At 39.9% G+C, this 20,571-nt stretch overlaps 1 protein-coding gene across 1 annotated transcript; it reads left to right on the forward strand.

Annotated features, from left to right (window-relative positions):
- Positions 1 to 3,204: 3,204 nt before the first annotated feature.
- gdap1l1 (ganglioside induced differentiation associated protein 1-like 1) lies at positions 3,205 to 20,031 on the forward strand (the record flags this gene model as incomplete). Its single annotated transcript, XM_083920675.1, has 6 exons — positions 3,205 to 3,384; positions 10,916 to 11,108; positions 14,698 to 14,871; positions 15,781 to 15,875; positions 19,458 to 19,572; positions 19,688 to 20,031. 6 exons carry the CDS (start codon positions 3,205 to 3,207, stop codon positions 20,029 to 20,031), a joined length of 1,101 nt encoding a protein of 366 aa, XP_083776801.1.
- Positions 20,032 to 20,571: the final 540 nt, after the last annotated feature.

The following is a 20,571-nucleotide window of genomic DNA, read 5'->3' on the forward strand; positions in this document are numbered from 1 at the left end:
TGGAAATATTTTCGCAGACCCAACAAGGCGACCCATCCACGCACACACACCCTTCCAAAAATACAACCCAATCCTAACCCTGCTGCTGCCTGCAAGGAGCCATGGCAGAGTCTTGCCACCTGAAGTACTCTGCTCTCTATAAGCTTCACCCTGCAGTTAATGTAGTGGCTATTCTGTAATAATAAAGCTGATGAAATAGATGCTTGGAAGAAGATAAATCTCTGTAATTTCCCACTGATGTTCCTGCATGGTCTCATAGATCTTATAATATTATATTTCCACTCCAAATGGAAATTTCAGCCTGTATGTCTGTGGTTATGATAACTTTATTTAAAAGTAAACATATGCCTATATGTTAATATTTTATTATGCAGTCCTATATGACTGTATCATTGCAGGATTGTTTGGCAATATTGTTTAATACTTTAAAAATTGAATCATGATAATATAGGAGCATTTCCACAAACACAGTTTGCTGGATAACTGTATGCCTTTACTTGCAAAATATGTAATTTACTGCAAATGTATTCACTCATTAATTGCTTTTTATTTATTTATTTTATTTTACAACCTGCTTTAATTGACACACAGTGGGAATGAATGTTGGACATGTAACAGTAGTGAGCTCTCTTCAGTCCCCCTGCTGGGAAATGACGGGAACTACAAGAACATCAATACTTTTATAAATCCTTTTCAAGTTATTATCATTATTTCCAATGACAAAGACAGAATTAGATCAAAATATGAGCAACAACAATAAACATCAGAGTTAGGTGTGAAGCTATTAGGAGAAAAGAAAAGAAAAAGTGAGTACTTTTTTTAAATGAGAGTGGAAAGAAGCAAGTTCTGCAACATTATTTATTTATTTATTATTATTTTGTACTTTCCCCTCTTTTTTACCTCTTAGGCCCTTGGAAATGTGAAAGGATTTTTTTCCGTATTACATTTCAGAGGGAAATATTATACTTTTATTCCAATATATGTATTTGAAAGCTTTAGTTACCTTGCAGATAAAGATCATATATACAAAAATATAAATATGTTTTTGGTACTTTAAGTATATTTTGATGCTACTACTTTTGTACTTTTAATGCAGGACTTGTAGTTGTAAGATAGTATTTATAGGCCATAGTATTGCTGCTATTTAAAGGGAGACACTACAGGTTTAAAGGGGAAAACAACATAAACGTCTCCAGTTGATTATTTACATTAGGACAAATATTTTTTTAATTAAAAGTTTTCTGAACGTTTATGTTTAAATATGCAAATTAAGCATTCTCTTATGAAATATCTGCTCATTTTCGTACATTTCCAGAACATAAATGTGAACATTGGATAAAGTCAGGTTCAGAATTCTTGTTTCATTTTGTTGACATATTGGAGTCAATGGCTTTTACAGATATCTCTTTTTATCACTCCATAAATCAGAAACCACTGGCAACACACTTTTTAAAAAATCAATCGCTATGTTTGTAGGAATAAAATGTTAAATATATATAATCACAGCCTGATTAGTATAAATCAGGCTGTGATTGATATATGAACAAATCCATCTGTATAAACCTGCAGAATATAGATATGCACGTAACTGTAGAGTTTGGTGTCTGTAACTCCTGCTGTGGTGGAGATTTCTGTCCCAGAGTGAGAAAAAACCTTATGGATTTTAATAAAAATTTACATAGTAGATACAACAATGAACCTTCCCCAGTTACTGACATTAAGACAGCTTTTGTATTACAAGTTTTCTGAAATGTTATGTTTAAATATGCTAATGAGGCATTCTATTGTGTTAACTTTTGCTGAATTTAGGAGAAATAAACAGACACCAACAGACGTAGTTGTAAAAAATAAATAATTTTTTTCTGTTGTTTTCTTCATGATTTTCTTTTTATCTGAGTATCCTTCTTCTTACACACACACACACACACACACACACACACACACACACACACACACACACACACACACACACACACACGCATGCACGCACACACACACACACACACACACACACAGGCACACACACACACACACACTGACTAATTAATTTACAGAAAACTACAAAAGCTAATAAATGAATGCAAAGAAATTACACATTTCTCCCTTTAATAAAATAGTAATGCAATTTTATTTATTTTTATTATTCTGAACGCATTTCTATTTTTAGACAAGATAACACTTTGTCTTTGGAAATGTGTCTTGCAACACAAGCTCCAACAATTACACAATTACACATGAAGACATGAGACAAAATAAATAAAAACATAAACAACTGTGACTAATAAATATGATGGGGGGCCACCCTGCAAGAGTGTTTGATACTAAAATATATCAATGAGTTCATAATCTTTGAGTTAATTAAATACATATGCAAGAAATGATAGTATATAGTTGATATTTATGAGAAAAACCAAATTGTATTTCGTAAGATACTTTTTAAGAGAAGTTAAAACAATGGTTGAGTTTTGAAAAAACAAAAGTATGTATCTCTATGCTTTCTTTATTGTGTAATATTATTATTTTCTGTATGACCTTTTCGAATAAATGCAAATCAAATCTAATACACAAATATACAATACACATAAACAATTCAGTACCTATATTTTGTCCCAAAGGTGCACAAGTAAAGTAGACCAACACATGTTGAATATCTGTTGACATTTCCTTTGACTTCCTTGTTTGTTTTTGGGGTCAGTTGCACGTGCAGAGTGTGCAGTATTGAACCCTCGTACCGTCTGCAGCCTCCGTGTCCTTAACAGAGGAGCCGGGTGACCTTCCAGTGAAACGCCCCCTTCGCGGGTCTCCACCGCGCATGTTTGTGCGTGGCTCATCATGTGATGCGAGACGGTGGTTACACATCGATTTATTTGCATGTGCACGAGTAAGAAGCGATTTTGCATATGGATTTTTTTAACGAGTCCTACATATATATATATATATATATACAGGTATACTGTATCGGTCATCCATCGGAGGTGAAGCTGATTTCAGCACCGGAGCTGTCCGAGACTGACGGATGCTGCTGCCGCGTGAACCAATGATGCTGAGCTCGAGCTGTTGAAATCCTCTCTCTCTCTCTCTCTCTCTCTCTCTCTCTCTCTCTCTCTCTCTCTCTCTCTCTCTCTCTCTCTCTCTCTCCCCCTCTCTCCTAGTCTCCCCCTTCCTCGCTCCTCTCCTCTCCTCCACACGCACAAAACGCTTGTCATGGCGTCTTCCAACCATGTTACCCCCACCAACTGTAGCTGGTGGCCCATCTCAGCCATGGACGAGGACGGCAAAATCACAGACGGGGAGGAGTGCGAAGAACCGACGGCGGAGCTCAAACCCTTCAATAAAGACAGGCTCGTTTTGTACCATTGGACGCAGTCTTTCACCTCCCAAAAGGTAAAAAAAAAAAGGGAGAGAGAGAGAGGTAGCATGAAAATGGAGGTGGCAACCACCTCTCTTTGCATGATGCTACAGCGTGCAGCTCGCTGTGTTTGTTTGTCCGGTTGAAAAGCTGCTTGTTGTGCATGCTTATTCCTGCACACACCGGAGTGTGAATATGATCCTGCAGCTGGGCAGATCTCTCTGTTTGAGACGTTTAGAAAAGGTGCTGCAGCAGCATGGGGCACATTTCCTCGACATATAAACTGGATTTGGGGGTCAATTTTCAGTGTATTTACCATGGCGTACACACACATCACCTTTTATTGACACGTTAAAGCTATTTTGTCTCCTCAGAGCTGCTTAATGTGGCTACAACCTACGTGTCCTGACACATGACATCCTAAATAATTGATTCAAATGATGTGCAAAACAAACCAAAGGCCACCTTCCCCCCTTTCTGCAGCTGAATCATACCTTATGTTGATATTTAATACAGGTCTGCCTTTGCTTACCTTGGCAGACAGCACCTTAAATGAGCATGTGTGATAAAAATCTAGATAGATAACCAGTAAGAAGCTACAAGAAGGTGTTTTCAGAGCTTTACTTCACAGACAGCATGTATATTAAAGGGGCACTCCTTTTACAGATAAAGTTCAGTTTGTAGTCATTGGTATGACAAGCCTCTTGAAACCATCCTGATCTCCGAGCTCCATTGTATATTACTCTCGGATCAGTCTGGTAACGTGTGGCGGAGAAAATTTGGAGAAGTTTGCCAAGCGACCGAACTGATCAGCGTTGGTTTTGAGGCGGACTTAAGTGTGAAGCAACGAGAAGAGACTGTTCAGCTCTAAACAACATGGCAGCTTCCGCGAATGAGATGAGCGCGGCTATCGATCATCATCTAGCCAATGCTTTGTCTCTTGGATCCTTCTGTTGAATATGGACCGGGCACCTGAAATTGGGCCTTTTATCCATAAATTTGCGTTACACAAATCGTAAATATCCTTTACCGACATGTTGTTTACTTCCTGAGCTTTGCCTCATTGCTGTTAGCACGTCATACGCTTCGTTGATCTGATTGGTTGATTTGGTCCGTATGTTGGTGATAGACAGATGGTTTATTCAATCAGCAACCAGTAATTTGCCCCTTCCCAAAAGATCTCCAGATGGATATTCTGAGACAATGAGAATCAATCCATCTGGCGGTGTCAGATTAAGGCAGGACCACTCAGCCTGTGAAAACACATCGTGTGTAATGTCTTCTGTGGCTCTGGAGTCAAGTCTGAGAGGAAAATAACCTCTGTGACGCATCAGGGTTACCTTAACGCAGCCTTCCAGACTTTGTGTGAGTTTGTGTTTGGGTGTGGAGTCTGAAATAGTGATGTTAATAATTAACCGTTAACAGTTAAAGGTTCTCTGTGTAACTTCCAGAAAAAAACGACCTGCGACATAGGTGGCCGTCAGTGCGCTGCAGTCAGCATCCGGTTAAAACAGTGAGACTAAACGCGATTGAAATGTTGGTATAACGCTGTAAAATAAATTACAATCATATTTACAATAACTCTAGCCTCATCATCAACATCAACATCAACTAATGCCACGGAACAACTGGCGGCAGATTCATGCCGTGCAGCTGAGTGACAGCCAGCTGGCCAACCATAGCTGAGGTTACGTTGAGCAAGCAAGAAACAAACGTTAGCCAGCTAGCTGTAACTTATATTGATAAAGGAATTTACAAGCTACGAGCCAGCCAGCCCAGCCCTGGAAGTCTGGATGAATTAGCTGAAGTTATCCACTCAAGAAAGCTAGCTAGCAAGCTAACATCAGCAGCTAAAACCACACTATATTTCACATGTCAGTGTTTTCTGTAGGCTTTTTATCGGAGGCATCAAAAGAGTCTTGTTGTACTATCGGCCAGGTGCACAGGACAGCCGCCAACCTTAGGTCCATCTCCGGGCCGCTGCTGCAGAATGTATAAGGGAAGAACAGCATGTGTGGACATGTGTTGATGTTAGTGGACTCTATTTAACTATCACTGTTGGACGTAGGCGAGCCGAAGAGAGGCGAGGGACTCAGTAGCAAAGCATCACATTCTCATTAGAGTCGGTCCACACACTGTTATAGGCAAGAAAGTCGTTTTTTATCATTTGCATTTTTTAGTTACGTAACAACTCATTCAACCACTGGTGATGCAAACGATTAATTCATGTGTACTCAAAAATATATTTTGTTTCTTGGTAAAAGAAAAATAGGCAATACAATCTATTTCTTAACTTGCCGGTGCTCACTTTGCACTTGGTCAAATCAGCCGTCCATGCCAGGCAGACACACAGCTCACAACCTCGCAGGTGTATGTGGTGGAGACAGACTTGGACATATATTATGCGGACGGTTTCATGGACGCACAAGTGTCCATGACAATGCATGCATGCAGCATCATTGCTGCATGATGGGTACAAGTCTGCCAGCTATTGCCCTCCTGAACTCTCTGTTTTTCTGCTTGTCAGCAAACTGTGGATGCTAAATTAGCATCCACAGTTTAAAAGACATGCTTTTCCAGACAGGAAGGGTCTGATAGAGACCTGAAGCCCTGATGTAGCTTCTGTTCCACTAGCTTCAATAACCCAGTGTTTACATCAGCATTTGCTTCATCAGTCTTTCTGAAAAAACACACTGGTTTTGGGTTTTTTCTTTTCCATATTCTAAGACAAATTGGCATCCAACTACAAACCTTTGTGATTTTACGCAGCAACTATAGCTCAAGGGTGTTTACGTTATGGTAGCTTTGTTTCACCCATATCTATAACACTCACTATCACTCTCTGCTAAAGTTAGTCTTTTTTTATTCTTTATCTGCTGCTTTTCATTTTTGCCGGATATGATGATAAATGATATATGTTTTGGACTGTTGGTTGAACAAAACAAGCAAGAACGTCTCTTTAGGCTCTAAAGTTGTGATTGGCCTTTTTTGTACTACTTTATGAAACATGCGAAAGAATAAACTATTAATTGAGAAATTAATCAGCGTCTATAATGAAAATAATTGTTAGTTGTTCACTAGTGATTACCGTGATGTCTGAATCGCCTCTGGACTCGCTTTGTTAAAGAATGATAAAATACAGAAATATTAAATGAATAACAATATCAGATAGTTTTAAAAAATGACCACCTTAGTGTAAACATATGGCGTAAACAACACGACACACTGCTGAGAAAAAAAGGCTCTGATTCAAGGCTGATTCTCTTTTGATGCACTTTTACAAATGGGGTCTTGAATGAGTGGACTGAGGGGTATTATTCAGTTGCATTATGGGAAACGCAGTATTCATCTGTCTTTTGGAAGTTTCCCAAAGGAACTGCAATAAAAACTTTTAAAAAGTATTAAGTTATGAAATGAGAACTGGTGCTCTTGTTCATTGACCTCCATCTGTGCTTTATTCAAACTACGTACACTTACGTTTTATATACAGCATGTGAATTCGAGAGCAGAAACTTTGATTGATTAAACAGAAAAGTTGATTAATTGCTTTGGTCGGTTGATCAACTATTTGGAAAATTGTTAAGATTATTATACCAATCTGGTTCCAGTTTTTCAAAAGTAACGATTAATTTATTCCTCAAACAAATAATTGACACATTAATTCATCTTTCGCTCAATGCACCATCACTAAGTTTTAGGGATGTGCTGATTTATCGACCGCACTTAGGTATCAGTCCGTATTCGTCTCATTGACTGCAATTGGTCTGCAAATAAGATGACATTCACAGATGGTGGTGGTTGATCTTTATCTGCTGTGTCGCATCAATTTTGATAGTGAAGTCACTTCAGCTACTCTAGCTCCAGAAGTGAGACGATGATTGTGACAGTGAGCCTGGTGTTCGCCCTCTGCTGAGTGACAACCTCAGACTTCAGTGGATGTGAGCCAGCAATGGAGCCTCATCAGTGACGTCCCAACACGAGGCTGAGCGTCTACTCAAGGTTGTTGGAGAAGAATATATGGAATTACCATTCTTCAGTTCATAGAGACAGAGCTGTAGCTGTTTTATTACTGCCAACCACAGAAACGTTGATATTGTACGCCCTTTTATGTACGTATGCAATGAAGCAGAGTTTGTTTTACTATGTCACCTGACTTCAGGAGCACGTAATATTAAAGGAAGGTCAGGCTTTTGTTAGTTGAAAGCCCGGTTGGTGTTGCATACAGATGTAAAAGGGCCCCAAAAATGTTAAATATCAACATTTCTGTGTTTTTTTTAGAAACCTGGACTGCCAAAAAATGTGACCAACCTTAAACAGGTATTTGGTATTTAAGTCTGGCGTAACACCCTTTCAAAATACTCTTTCCAGGTCCAAACACCCCGTCGAACAAAACATACAACAATTGCCGAACCTGTGAAACTTTCTCCGGTCACTTCTTTCTTCAGTGAGACACCTTTTCATCGATAGATCTGTTCAAACAACGGCAACACTGCGGCATTGTAGAAGTACAAGGTTTGTACTGTCTTGGTCCCGGAAATAGTACTTCTAAATGACGTCACATCACAACTTCAAGACCAGGTAGCTCTGTCTCTATAAACTGAAGGATGGTGTTTCAGTATATTCCTCTCCAACAACATTGAGTTGATGCTCGGCCTCGTGTTGCGACGTCACTTCTGAGGCTCCATTGTTGGCTCACAACCACTGAAGTCTGAGGTTGTCACTTACGTTTAAACACCAGGTTCACTGTCACAATCCTCTCCTCAATCCTGGAGCCGGCGTAGCCGAAGTGACTTCACGATCATGTTGGGCATGCAGTTTTTTTTAGAACAAAACATTCATTTCAATAAAACTGCAGCATTGAATTCCTGATTCTGTCTTTGTACAATGGTGTGACATTTGTTGTTATGCGAGCTGATGTGTACTTTAAATGGCATTTTGGGGTTGGCTTTTATGAGATTAAGAGGCCTAGGTTGCACTAGGTTTTCCACTCCACCAGAATTGAACAGAATATTTTGTGCTTAACTCAAATGTTTGTGACGTGATTGGTCACAGTACCTCCACAGCACCTTTAAAGATTGTGTTAGATTTCGTCAATGTTGTGTGGCTTGAAAACACTTTTACCTTTCTCTAAAAAGATAACCTGCACTTAACACTTTGGCGACGGCACACTGGGCAAGCTATGACAACAACCCTGTGAGGACCATATCAAGGGGATTATTTACCAGTCTGTGTATGCCTCAGCAAGTAAGAGAGAGCTGAGCCATTGAATTTCTCCTGCATGACACTTCCTTTATCCTCCTCTCTGTCTATAATGCCTCACGACTAACTGCCACTGTAACTGTTCTCCCATGGCCTGAAGTGAGAAAACAGTATATGCATCTGCCTCACATGAGTGATGTATTGTGTACACAACATATATGATAAAGATGGAGACAGATGAAGCTCGAAACTCTGGAGTAACAGCACAGTTAGAGGCCAGCTTCACAGATCAATAGAGCACTGGAAACCTCAAAGCCTGCAGGTTTGAGATTAACACCTTTAATAAACATTCTCTGAGACTGTAACGCTGCTGTTTGCTGTCTAGCGAGTATCTGGTCAGTCATTTAAAAGTTGGCTTCAATTTAATTGTGCATTAAGAACCAGTGGTGGATGAAGTATTCAGATGTTTTATTTAAGTAACAAGGTAACAATACTCTGTTGCAAGTAAAATCATTCCAAATCAAGGACAGGGAGTCAACCCTGTTCAAACCAGGGCCAAGGTGCCCCTACTACCAGAGTCAGAAGGTGATACTGTAGGTAGTTGGCTTGTTAGTATCATGGATGAATAACTGAATTGGCAAAATGGGTTAAGATGGGTTCATGGTCGCCGGGTTGAAGGCTTGCATGTGCAAAAATTACGTCGTCACGTCTTTCGCAAAGGCTCCAAAAGTTGTGTGCCGCTCCATAAACAAAGCTTTAAGGGCCAGTGGACCCTGGACCACCATGGTTGGATTAGCAAAGTCAGGGGCCCTGAATGTTGCTGAAAAATCCCCCAAAATGACCACAAAGAGAAAAAAATGACTACAAAATGACTAAAAGTAGAATCTTTGAATTTGTGTGTCTTGTTTCTACCTAGTGGGGGCCTCTGACATGTCTGTGCCCAGCGGCCCATTGTCCATGACTGTAGTATTTGGTGTTATAAATAGCAACTTTTAACACATCTTAAGTTGTTTATTTGGCCTTCATCTATCAAACTGAATAAATACATAATGTACAGATTATAATTGCCAAGAACCAGGACATTAAATTTAACTTTTAACACATTTTTTTTCATTTTAAAAATGAGCCTCCTGTCTTTAAATCTGATCCCTCATCCAGGTCACAGTATAAATCTGAGTAATGAGAGATATTTTCTTCTCTCTTCTTCTAATCTTTGATGTCTATTTTTTATTTGACACTTTTATCTCTTTGGGCCTCAACAGTTATTTAAATGAAACCAGGTCAGAAGAACTAGAAAGAAACAATGTGTTGCATTTTATAAGTTTATCATATGTTTTTATTATAAAACAACTTACATTTTCAATGGTAAATATATAACAGATGAATGAAGTGCAGTAAAATGACTGTTTCCCTCTGAAATGCACAAGCAGAATAGAATGGGAATATTCAAGTAAAGTACCTATATAGCAGTGCCTTGCAGATGTATGTTCAATGAGTGCATATTGTTAGAGGAGTTTATTTGTGCCTCCCAGGCAGCTGAACTACTTGGCATCATTACTGAGGAGTGACTAATATTATTATATAACAAACCCTTGAAGCATCAGCGACTGTTATTGTGGGCTTCACCGAGGGACCTCAGCGGTGTCAGACCGGGACCTGAAACACTTGACAGTTTTATATCGAAATCCTTGATTTAGTGTGCAACAAAGACAAGCTGATGGAGATGTAAAAGCTTTTTTTAATTCTCGTTTGACTTTGCAGCTGCATTCATAGATGTAATTACTGTGCCTGTGTTACTAAATCATTCAGTATTATTTCATTACGCTGCATCTGGTTGTGTTCGGTCAGAACTCCTGTTTGGTTGTTCCTCCTCTAAGCAGCCAAATGTAGCACTTTATAGCCCAAGTGTCATCTCCTTTAGTTAATCTTGTTCCCACTAATAGCTCTCTGTGGACCTTGGCTTATCCTTCATCCCGCTAGAGATGAATCCTGAAGGTTTTTGCACAGACGTGAGCATCAGGGTCAAGGAAAAGCATTTCATCATCATGCCAGACCACACAAAGAATTCAGAGAAGCCGGTTTATCCTCTGCAACAAAAACGTGATAACTTCTTCATGCCATGAATCTATTAGCCAGTCTGCTTACAACACAGAAACATTTGATTTATTGTGCAATGTGTTTGCTTTGCACCGTAACACTTTAAAGCATCCAAATGTGCATATAATTTCATACATATCGATTGATTCACTCTTATTTTTTTCTGTTCGGCACCCTGGAACAAAAAAGGCAGACGTGCATCCCACACTGATTAATCCCTTTCATGTCTCACTCTTCTCGCTCATCAGCCGTCTGTTCTTGTGATTGCAGGTACGTCTAGTCATTAATGAGAAGGGTCTGGTCTGCGAGGAGAGGGACGTGAGCTTGCCGCTGCAGGAGCATAAGGAGCCCTGGTTCATGAGGCTGAACCTGGGTGAGGAGGTGCCCGTCTTCCTCCATGGCGACACCATCATCAGTGACTACAACCAGATTATAGATTACCTGGAGAAAAACTTTGTGGGAGGTATGGTGCAGGAATAATGTGATCCATTCATACAAAGATGCTGTTTCTTCTCTTCACTTTAAACTATAAAGAGGACCTATCATGCTTTTTTGTCTTTTCTGACCTATAAATGTAGTTAATGAAGTACTTGCATTAGAGGTGAGCCCTGCCGACCGTCTTGGTTGGCTGTGCTGAGCTCTGAACTCTAGGGTGTCGGTCGCTGTTAGAGATTTCTCTGGATTTCTGGGATTTGTCTCTGACTTCCCTATTGGTCATATTGCTACACACAGGCCCAAAGTGTAAACTATGAGTTCAGCCACTTTTATGCTGTTTTGATGTTTATATTGTGGGTTAACTTGTTAATCTAGAATCAGAATCAGAAATACTTTAATAATCCCAGGGGGAAATTATTTAAAGCACAGCCGCCACAGCTAATGTGGCAAGCTTCCATGTAGATGGTGTTTTCAGCTGCTGAGGTAACTGATTCCTTATATCATAAGGGGCACAACATTTCCCGTAACTCAGGATAAACAGTTGACCAATCACAGCAGAGCAGACCAGCCGACCAATCAAAACACACTGCTTTTCGGGGGCGGCTGCAGCAATGGACAATATGAGAAATATAATGTTTTTTTTAAGATCAAAGCATGTAAACCTATTGTAATCGATCCAAAAAAAACAAATATGACCCTGAAAACTAACACAATAGGGCCTTTAAATCATAGACAGATTAACCTGCTATGGGGCAACAAGTCATGGCAGCTCTGTGAAGCTTTGGATTTCTCTACATGGACTCGGGTATTAAAGTGTTCGGAGGTTACTGGCTTTTTTAGTCTTCAGCTTGCAGATATAGAGCAGGAGAGAGGGAGAGAGAGAGAGAGAGAGAGAGAGAGAGAGAGAGAGAGAGAGAGAGAGAGAGAGAGAGAGAGAGAGAGAGAGAGATAGAGAGAGAGAATTGACTGATTAACAGAGTCCAACAAACAGATAAATACAGATGTGTCAGTATGTGAAGTGTGCATTGTGAGGCAGTGATTCAGGTTCAGGCTTAGGAGCCATCAATGTCATCTGCTGCCAGTTGAGCAAACGTTAAGATGCACACACAGAATCCTGCTTTCTCTGTAGGTGCTCTATGCTATAGATTCGTCAGTTGAGACATTATGCCGTTATGTAATTGCCCCGGGAGCCCTGAACCAGTCAAGGCCTGAGGGATGCTGGCGTGGAGAACTCCCTTGTCTTAGTTTAGTTTGCGGTCACTCGTTCGGAGCAGCGATGCTTGAAGGCTTCGCAGAAGATTTGGTTCAGTGCTTCGTTGGTAATAAAAGGCTAGAAGTCAGTAACTGACCCTGGTGTTGGATGTCTTGTTCTCATTCGAACAGATTCATTTTAGCGTGCTGCATGCATGTTATTTCATTAAATTTTTTTGGAACAAGTTAGCTTGAAGTCATACTAGAATCTGCAGATATAAATAATAATGTTACACTTCAGCTAAGGTGCTTTTTTTTTGACTGTTAAATGCACCGCACGTCTGCTGGATAAGACTGAAATATGTGCTTTTTCCCTGTGTGTAAATCTCTATGGAATGCTGGCAGCTGGCTGCAGCATGGCCCTGAAAGTGCAGATGTCTTAAAAAAGAGACTCTTATAGCAGCGTAGTGCCAACTCTGAGCGTTGTTGAGATGCAGCAGACGCCTCTTGCTGTGTGACTGTCTGTCGACGAACACTCAAACAATCAGCAGCTCGTATATCCTGTGATATGCATCGCTGTCTCTGAGATAGTTTGAACACTGGGTTGCTCTTCAGATGGCTCTGAACTTGCTGATGTGATATTTCCACCACAGTGCTGCAGCAGACCACCTAGAGGACCACTGCATGGCGTGCCCAGGTCAGCATGCAGGTCCTGGGACTGATTACTCAGCTTTCTGGAGCTTTGCCAGGTGCAGCTCCACCCCTCAGCGAGCTTGTCCGTCTGCCCCCGAACATCCCCAAGCAGCCGACTGACTATCCCTGTTTTGTCAGCGATGCCTCACTGAGTTTGTCTGGCCGTGACCCTGCACAGAGATAAAAGCACTACTAGCCTGTCTGTGGAGATAGACTGATATCAGAGTGGTACCAATATTCTCGTCTAAATCTTTGCTATACAACCGCTTTGTACGCTTGGTTATTGTACAGATTATTCCCCAAAATATTGAGCTACTTCTTTAACAAGTGTTTTATATTTTGCTGTTGGCCTGGGTTGGACACCATCAGCTCAGCAACCTGGCAACTGGTGATATATTCACTCAGGTGTGTGTGCAGCGGTGAAAAAGGAAGGACACAGACCGCAAATACAACCGTACTCTTTCTGAATTCAAGTTGCTCTCATTCACCAAACTAAGACTCAAGGCTTAATTGCCTCTTTAACTCCTAAAACCCATTCATTCAAAGTGGACAGACACAAAATAAAACTACTCAAACACATCTTGAGTTAGTCTTCCTACTGTTCCAACAATCACCCACTCTGGTTTGGTTAAAATGATTCCCCCAGTAAGATGGTAAAAGAAACAGCTAAGCCACCAGACTTCAGTGATTTTACGTCGAGGACTGGTACATGACTGTGACGGTTCATTTTAGGCACCAATGAACTGTCACATTCAGATAAGAAGAAAGGCTGTGGTTTGGCTTAATGCTTCCAGGACACAAACACTGGTCCCTAAGTAATTGTCTTGTTATGGGCTCCATCCACGACCCGGACCCTCCTCCCTATGCGGATATCCGCGCGTCACTTGATTTCTGTCTTTGCTTCGGACACAGTGCATTTGTTTTTATAGTTATATGTACGAGCAGTGAATGAGAACAACCTGAATAAATAAATAAATAGTCTGTATGAAATAAGCAGAGGGTAAAGCCTTTTTTATACCCCTGTGGGAATTAAATGCTTGACAAATTAAAAGTATTTTCTTACTTTATAAAGAACTTAAGTGCAAAATGAACAAAACAGGCAAGTCTAAATTACGTAAATATCACTGTAATGCAGTTCAGCCCCTGGTTTTTCAACATTGTGATAGAAACTATATACCAAATATATATGATAGAAATGTTTATATAATTTGACGACGTCTGGGCGATATGACGATGATGATTTTCTGAGAAGTTTGACTTAATCTACTTGTTATTGCTCTTAAGTTATTGAAGTATCCCCAGCATTAGTGCAGCCTAATTAACCTGCATGTTTTATGAAACTTTGGCCTTGTGTTACTTAGTTTAGTTTGAGTGAAACTGTCTTTGTAGTTTTCCACTCGACATAAATTCTCAGAGGCTTGTTAGACTGCAGGAGATGTTTTTATTTTCAGACTGCTTCTGTATTGTGTAAATGTCAGGCTTTGTGAAACGTGACCGCGGTTGCACGGAGCGAGGGGTGTCATCTGTTACCAGGTAACCACGCTGTGTGTCTGACAGCTGAAGCAGGGAGAATTGTGTTGTCTTGGGGGTTAAAGCAAGTTTAATGATGGTTGCTTAGAAACCTCAAGTGTCATGGGAAGTTTACATCAAGAATAATACCAACTGTGTTCATATTTATTGTTTTGTTTTGACTGTATACGGGTATTGCTCACCCCACCCCCCACCCCCCACAGACACGGTGGCTCAGCTGGTTCCTGATGCGGAGTCGCCTCTCCACGATCGTGTGCAGCAGTACCGTCAGCTTCTGGACGGTCTGCCCATGGACGCTTACACACACGGATGCATCCTCCATCCGGAGCTCACCACCGACTCTATGATCCCAAAGTACGCCACCGCAGAAATACGTAGTAAGTGAAAAAGTGCTTCATGTAAAGCAGAGGAAGCAGAAGCAGAGAAGTTTTACATCCATTCTGAAAAAGATAAAAATCAATTCCATAAGACAAAAGAAATAAAGAGAAAGTTCAAGTAAAATCAGCGTCAGCTGGCCATAAAGGCTTTTATACAAAGTGATTTAAAGGAAAAGTTTAACATTTTGTGAATGCTGATTTTATTTCTAACGTGTCATTCTAACACTTTAGGTTTTGGACAGATTAAAGATTAAAACATCTATTTAAAGGATGTCCCAGAGGGGCTGTGAGCTGTTTTCTTAAATATAGCATTAAAACGACCTTTCCGAATGGAAAGTGTATCGTAATAATGTGGAGTAAAACTGGATAAATAAAGACAGTTTATGAAGCTTCTGGCAGACATGGCGCCGTTGTTACTGTGAATAAAGCGACCGCTTCCTCTGGTTGGAACATTGCTGGAAACATTTGAGACACTGACCAAATATATAATAAAGGTCTCGTCATTTTAGACATTTCGTGTTAGAAATATGAAAAAATTAAATATGACCATACACCATCACCGACATATATCATCATTCAGCACTATTTGTCGAGTAATTATATGGTAAAGGAGCATTAAAAACACTCATACCTAAAGTGTATGTTCTGTGCAAAATAGGCCAGAAACACCATAGTTAGAAAATGTCTAATAATATACAATAATATCTAGAATTTAAAACTTTACTTCTGAATCAACATGTTTATGAAAGGTGGTGTGGATTTTATAGACAAACTGCATAGTTTAGATTTGCTCAAAGGTTATTTTTGTCACAATCAATAGATCAAGAGACTGTGTGTGTGTGTGTGTGTGTGTGTGTGTGTGTGTGTGTGTGTGTGTGTGTGTGTGTGTGTGTGTGTGTGTGTGTTCAGGACATCTGGCCAACGCTGCGACAGAGCTGATGAAGTTGGACCACGAGGAGCCTGAGCTGACAGAACCGTACCTGTCTAAGCAGAAGAAGCTCATGGTGAGTTTTACGTCTTTGTTAATGTGACTGAAATTCATTTGTTGTGATTATATTATTTTAAAGTTGTGTATAAGGGAGAAGCAACATCTATTAAACTGAATCCCACTCATTTTTACCTTTAATTTACATGAATTAAAGCATCACTAAGGATGGAATTAGGTTCTTCTGATGAAAATGAATGGATAAATAAAACATAAAAACATATGTAAACCTGTTTTTAAATATCTATTGGTAATAACTGCTTGAAATGTAGTAAGTAATGTGGAACTAGCTCTACTTTATAAGAGTGTGTGTATTTTAATTTAAAGGAGGTTTATCTCTAACATATTACAGTCCATTCATTCATCCTTTAATTGCACCTTAAATTTGGGATGAACCCTTGAGAAAATAGCAGCTTATTTATTTGTATTTTATTCTTATTATTCCTATTATTCTAATTATTTATTAATAAGTGGTCTATACTTACTCTGTAAAGTGTCCTGAGATAACTTTTGTTATGAAATGGCACTGTAAATAAAATTGAATTTAATTGAATTTAAATCAATTGATTAATTCATTTTAAAATAGGTCCTTAAGTTAGATGAAACCTGTAATGTTATTCTAAATAAAAATAAAAAAAAACCTTAAATATAGTTTACTTGCACCTGAAAAATATGTCTGACCCCTGAACTGTACGTAGGAGCGTATAAATATCATGGAGATATTATTTAGACTTTGCTCTGGTGCCTTATTTACCTCCGGAGTATTCTGTGATTGACAAACCTAACAGAAGTCACACTCTTTATGAGGTTTAGCACTTTGACAGATTATTAAATTTCCAGGTCTGTAGCTGAAGGACGTGTCATCATCACGGCCATCAGCAGTTTCCTCTCATTACACAACTGAAGAGCTGAAAAAGAGCAGAGAAATGCTGTAACACTGTACCTTTGACCCAGATACGGCTCATATTCCCTGCAGAAAATACCCCGTGTGCTGGACTCCTTCTGTTTGCATCTGAAACAGCGGCTCCGCCGGAGTTATACACAGTGCCTATAAAGTGAAAAAGTTTTCATGCCCCTTGAACTTTTTCACATTTTGTCACTTTACAACCACAAACTTAAAGGTATTTTATTGAGATTTGATGTGATTGACCAACACAAAGTAACATATAACTATGAAGTGGAACGAAAATGAAACATACAAAATGTAAGCAAATCACATTGTAATTGTGAGACTTGACTCGACGAGGCAGAGATGAGTGTGTGTCCTGCAGCATGTTTGTCTTTTAGCCACACTACCACTGTAGCTCCAGGAACGTCAGTGTGTTGATCGGCCTGTCGGGTGGTCGGTCCACCTCTTTGGTCCAGAATATTACTTTTCTATTTGAGTTATTTTACTAAACGTATCTTATTTATTGTCATTGGCAGCCTTACTCCCTATACTCTTTAAATGTATTACTCTGTTGTTTTTTTAACATGTTGTTGTAATTTCTGACCATTCTCTGGCTTAAGAATCTCCTTCAGAAATAACAAAGTCCTGTCATATCTTATCTGATGGGATCTTATCTCAATTAGTAGATGGTAGATAATCATCTTATACCGACATTTATGTTCCCCAGAGGATGAATCCTAATGATATTTGTGATCTCCTGTCCTGAACGCCACCATGAGGTCGACATTTTTGGTTTTAAGTGGACTACCAGTGTTGCCAACTCTACGACTTTCTTTAGATTTAACGACTTTTCAGACCCTCTTAGCGACTTTATTTCAAAAAAGCAACTAGTCTGGGGCGATCGGTGGCTCAGTGGTTAGAGCAGATGCCCCGTGTATAGTGGCTGAAGGTCCTCGAGGCAGCGGCCGCGGGTTCGACTCTGACTTGCGGCCCTTTGCTGCATGCCTCCCCCCCTCCCTCTCTCTCACCCCATTTCCTGTCTGTCCTATGAAATAAAGGCTTAAAAAAATGGCAAAAAAAGCAGCTTGCGGAAAATGTAACAATTTATTCAGAGCATACGGGAACGAGCCAGAAATATGTTATTGTAATTCATTACCATGCATGTTGCTCTCAAGTTTGAGACTCGGACTTAAGTCGCACATAAATGTGACTTGAGACTTGACTTGGATCCCCCCCCCCCTCCCCCCCAATAACTTGAGGCTCGACTCAGACTCGAGATTTGAGACCCGTGAACAATATTTATTTATTTACTTTTTGGAGCATTAACATCAGGAGCAGAAAGTCATTCTCTCCCACAGAGATGTGTGACAGCCACACAACGCAGATGAGGGGTGAAGTTAGTTTTAAGTTGGTTATTCAAGGGATACTTTCTCTGGTCCCAGCATATCTGAATATCCAACTTAAAGTTTACTTCACCCCGGTCAGCTGCTGCAGTTACTGTTTGTCATATTGTTTGGCTTTAATAACTTCACTCAAAGACGAAACAAAATAATCGCTGAATGCAACGTCTGTGTTAAGCTCAGCTGCATAAACTATCAACGTTAGCTTGTTACCAATGTTAGCTTTGTGAGAGGTTACCTTTTCGATTGGCGCTCATTCACATTACGTTAATGTTACTGCGTTATTAGCTTTAACCCTCACACTGCATTTTAGAGGCAGAAGGATTTTTCATTTATTTCACATATAGAGCTGCTGACATTAAACATTTCTTTTTTCAGAGTGCCCTGAGACAGACAGCAGCACGACTTACAATGTTTCTGGTAAAAGTAGTAGTAGTTCCAGGTAAAAGGAGTAGCAAACTTTGTCTATTTACAGTAGAATATAAACTGTCATTAGTTGGGACTTTGTGTAATTATACAATACAGTTGTACTCCAACTCTTATTAAAACCATAAGAGACTCGATTAGGACTTTCTGCTGCCCTCAGGGACATCCCTTCAAAGACTTAAGACTTGACTTGGACTTGCAAAATGTGACTTGGGACCATCTCTGCTCTCTTCTTGCGCCGACAGTCAATCGACACAACCACTAAGCTGCGTGATGAAGTCACCAGTATGCAAATTAGTGTATGACGTCATCTGGCGACTTTTAGCGCTAGCGTATTACATTGGAGAAGAGTCAGCGACACTGGTTCAGACGTTCCCCTCAAGAGGACTTTACATCTCCTGCCGCCCAGATGGGCACAGATGTTTCCAAAACTTTATTTTATGACCAAATACCTGCAAAACTAACCCCATTCCCATTAGTTGTCCTTTGTGTTTAGTATGAATAAGAAAATGTTAGCATGCTAACTCATGAAAGATTGTGACCGTGTTCCAGTTTCAGTATTTTTCCTCACACATTCATCTTAAGTCTCAATGCTGTGAAACCGTCAAAGTGTTAGAAGGGAATTACTTTGTATGCAAGTACAAAGGGCGCTTCATATTTGTTGACATTTTATTAGTGAGAAAAACAAATCATTGGCAGCTTTTCTGAAAGAAAACAATGAGAACAATTTAGTCCATATTTCATAATTGAAAAAAAAAACATAACACCATCATTTTATATTATGATCATAGGAACACCCAGGTATGCCTGCTGGTTTGCTTGTTAGGATCTATGTATGCATACATACATATATGTACGTTTAAATCCTTTTTTAAATGATTGTCAGGCAAAAATTTTGGACCACGACAATGTGAACTACCTGAAGAAAATTCTGGGGGAGTTAGCCATGGTTCTAGATCAAGTGGAGGCTGAGCTGGAGAAAAGAAAACTAGAGTATCAAGGTACGTCCAAATGATCCTTATCTTCCATCATAGTGGCACCAGAGCATGTTCCAGATATTACCAACAATGTTTTTTTTATCTTTTTCTTTCTAATGAATTTTTCATGCCCTTGCAGGTCAAAAGTGTGAGCTGTGGCTATGTGGACCTGAATTTACACTAGCTGACGTCTGCCTCGGAGCCTTGTTGCACAGGCTCAAATTCTTGGGACTTTCTAAGAAATACTGGGAGGACGGCAGCCGACCAAACCTGCAGTCCTTTTTTGTGCGTGTGCAAAAACGCTACGCTTTCCGCAAGGTGTTGGGCGACATCCACACGACCCTTCTGTCAGCGGTCCTACCCAACGCCTTCCGGATGGTAAAAAAGAAGCCACCGTCCTTCTTCGGGGCCTCTTTTCTCATGGGCTCGCTGGGAGGGATGGGCTACTTTGCCTACTGGTATTTAAAAAAGAAATACATGTAGTGAATGCCCTCTTGTTGTGTTAAATGTCTGTGTATTTGTGTGATGTTTCAATTTTTCTGTAATGTTTTATGACTGCAGGAAAACATAATGAATCTATATATAGAGAACACTATTACTTACCTGGGTGAACAAAGAATATTAAAACATTCCATAATAAGAAATTCTTGACAGCACATTTTCTGGTAATCAAGGCCTTCAGCAAGTATAATTTCTGGCAACTTGTGGCCGGCTAGTTCTTGTTTAACTTTTGTTAGAGGCATGCACCGGGTCTTCTTATACTGAAAAGACTAAAAACCCAGACAAAATGTTAAACACAGTAACAACAACAACAACAAGGGGTTAACCGACCCTCGCATGCCACTAATATAGTCATTACTCATACCTGCTCTTCACTCCTCCATCATCCTGAGGTCCAAACCAGTAAAACAGAAGGAAAATGTTACATGTGACAAATACTTTCTGAGAAGTGCTGTGCTGCCAGAAACTGCCAGGAGAAATGATGAAAGGACGGAGGCAAACGTTAAAGGAATAGTTTGACAT

Source organism: Echiichthys vipera (assembly GCF_963691815.1).
Source record: "Echiichthys vipera genome assembly, chromosome: 9".
Classification (NCBI taxonomy): Eukaryota; Metazoa; Chordata; class Actinopteri; order Perciformes; family Trachinidae; genus Echiichthys; species Echiichthys vipera.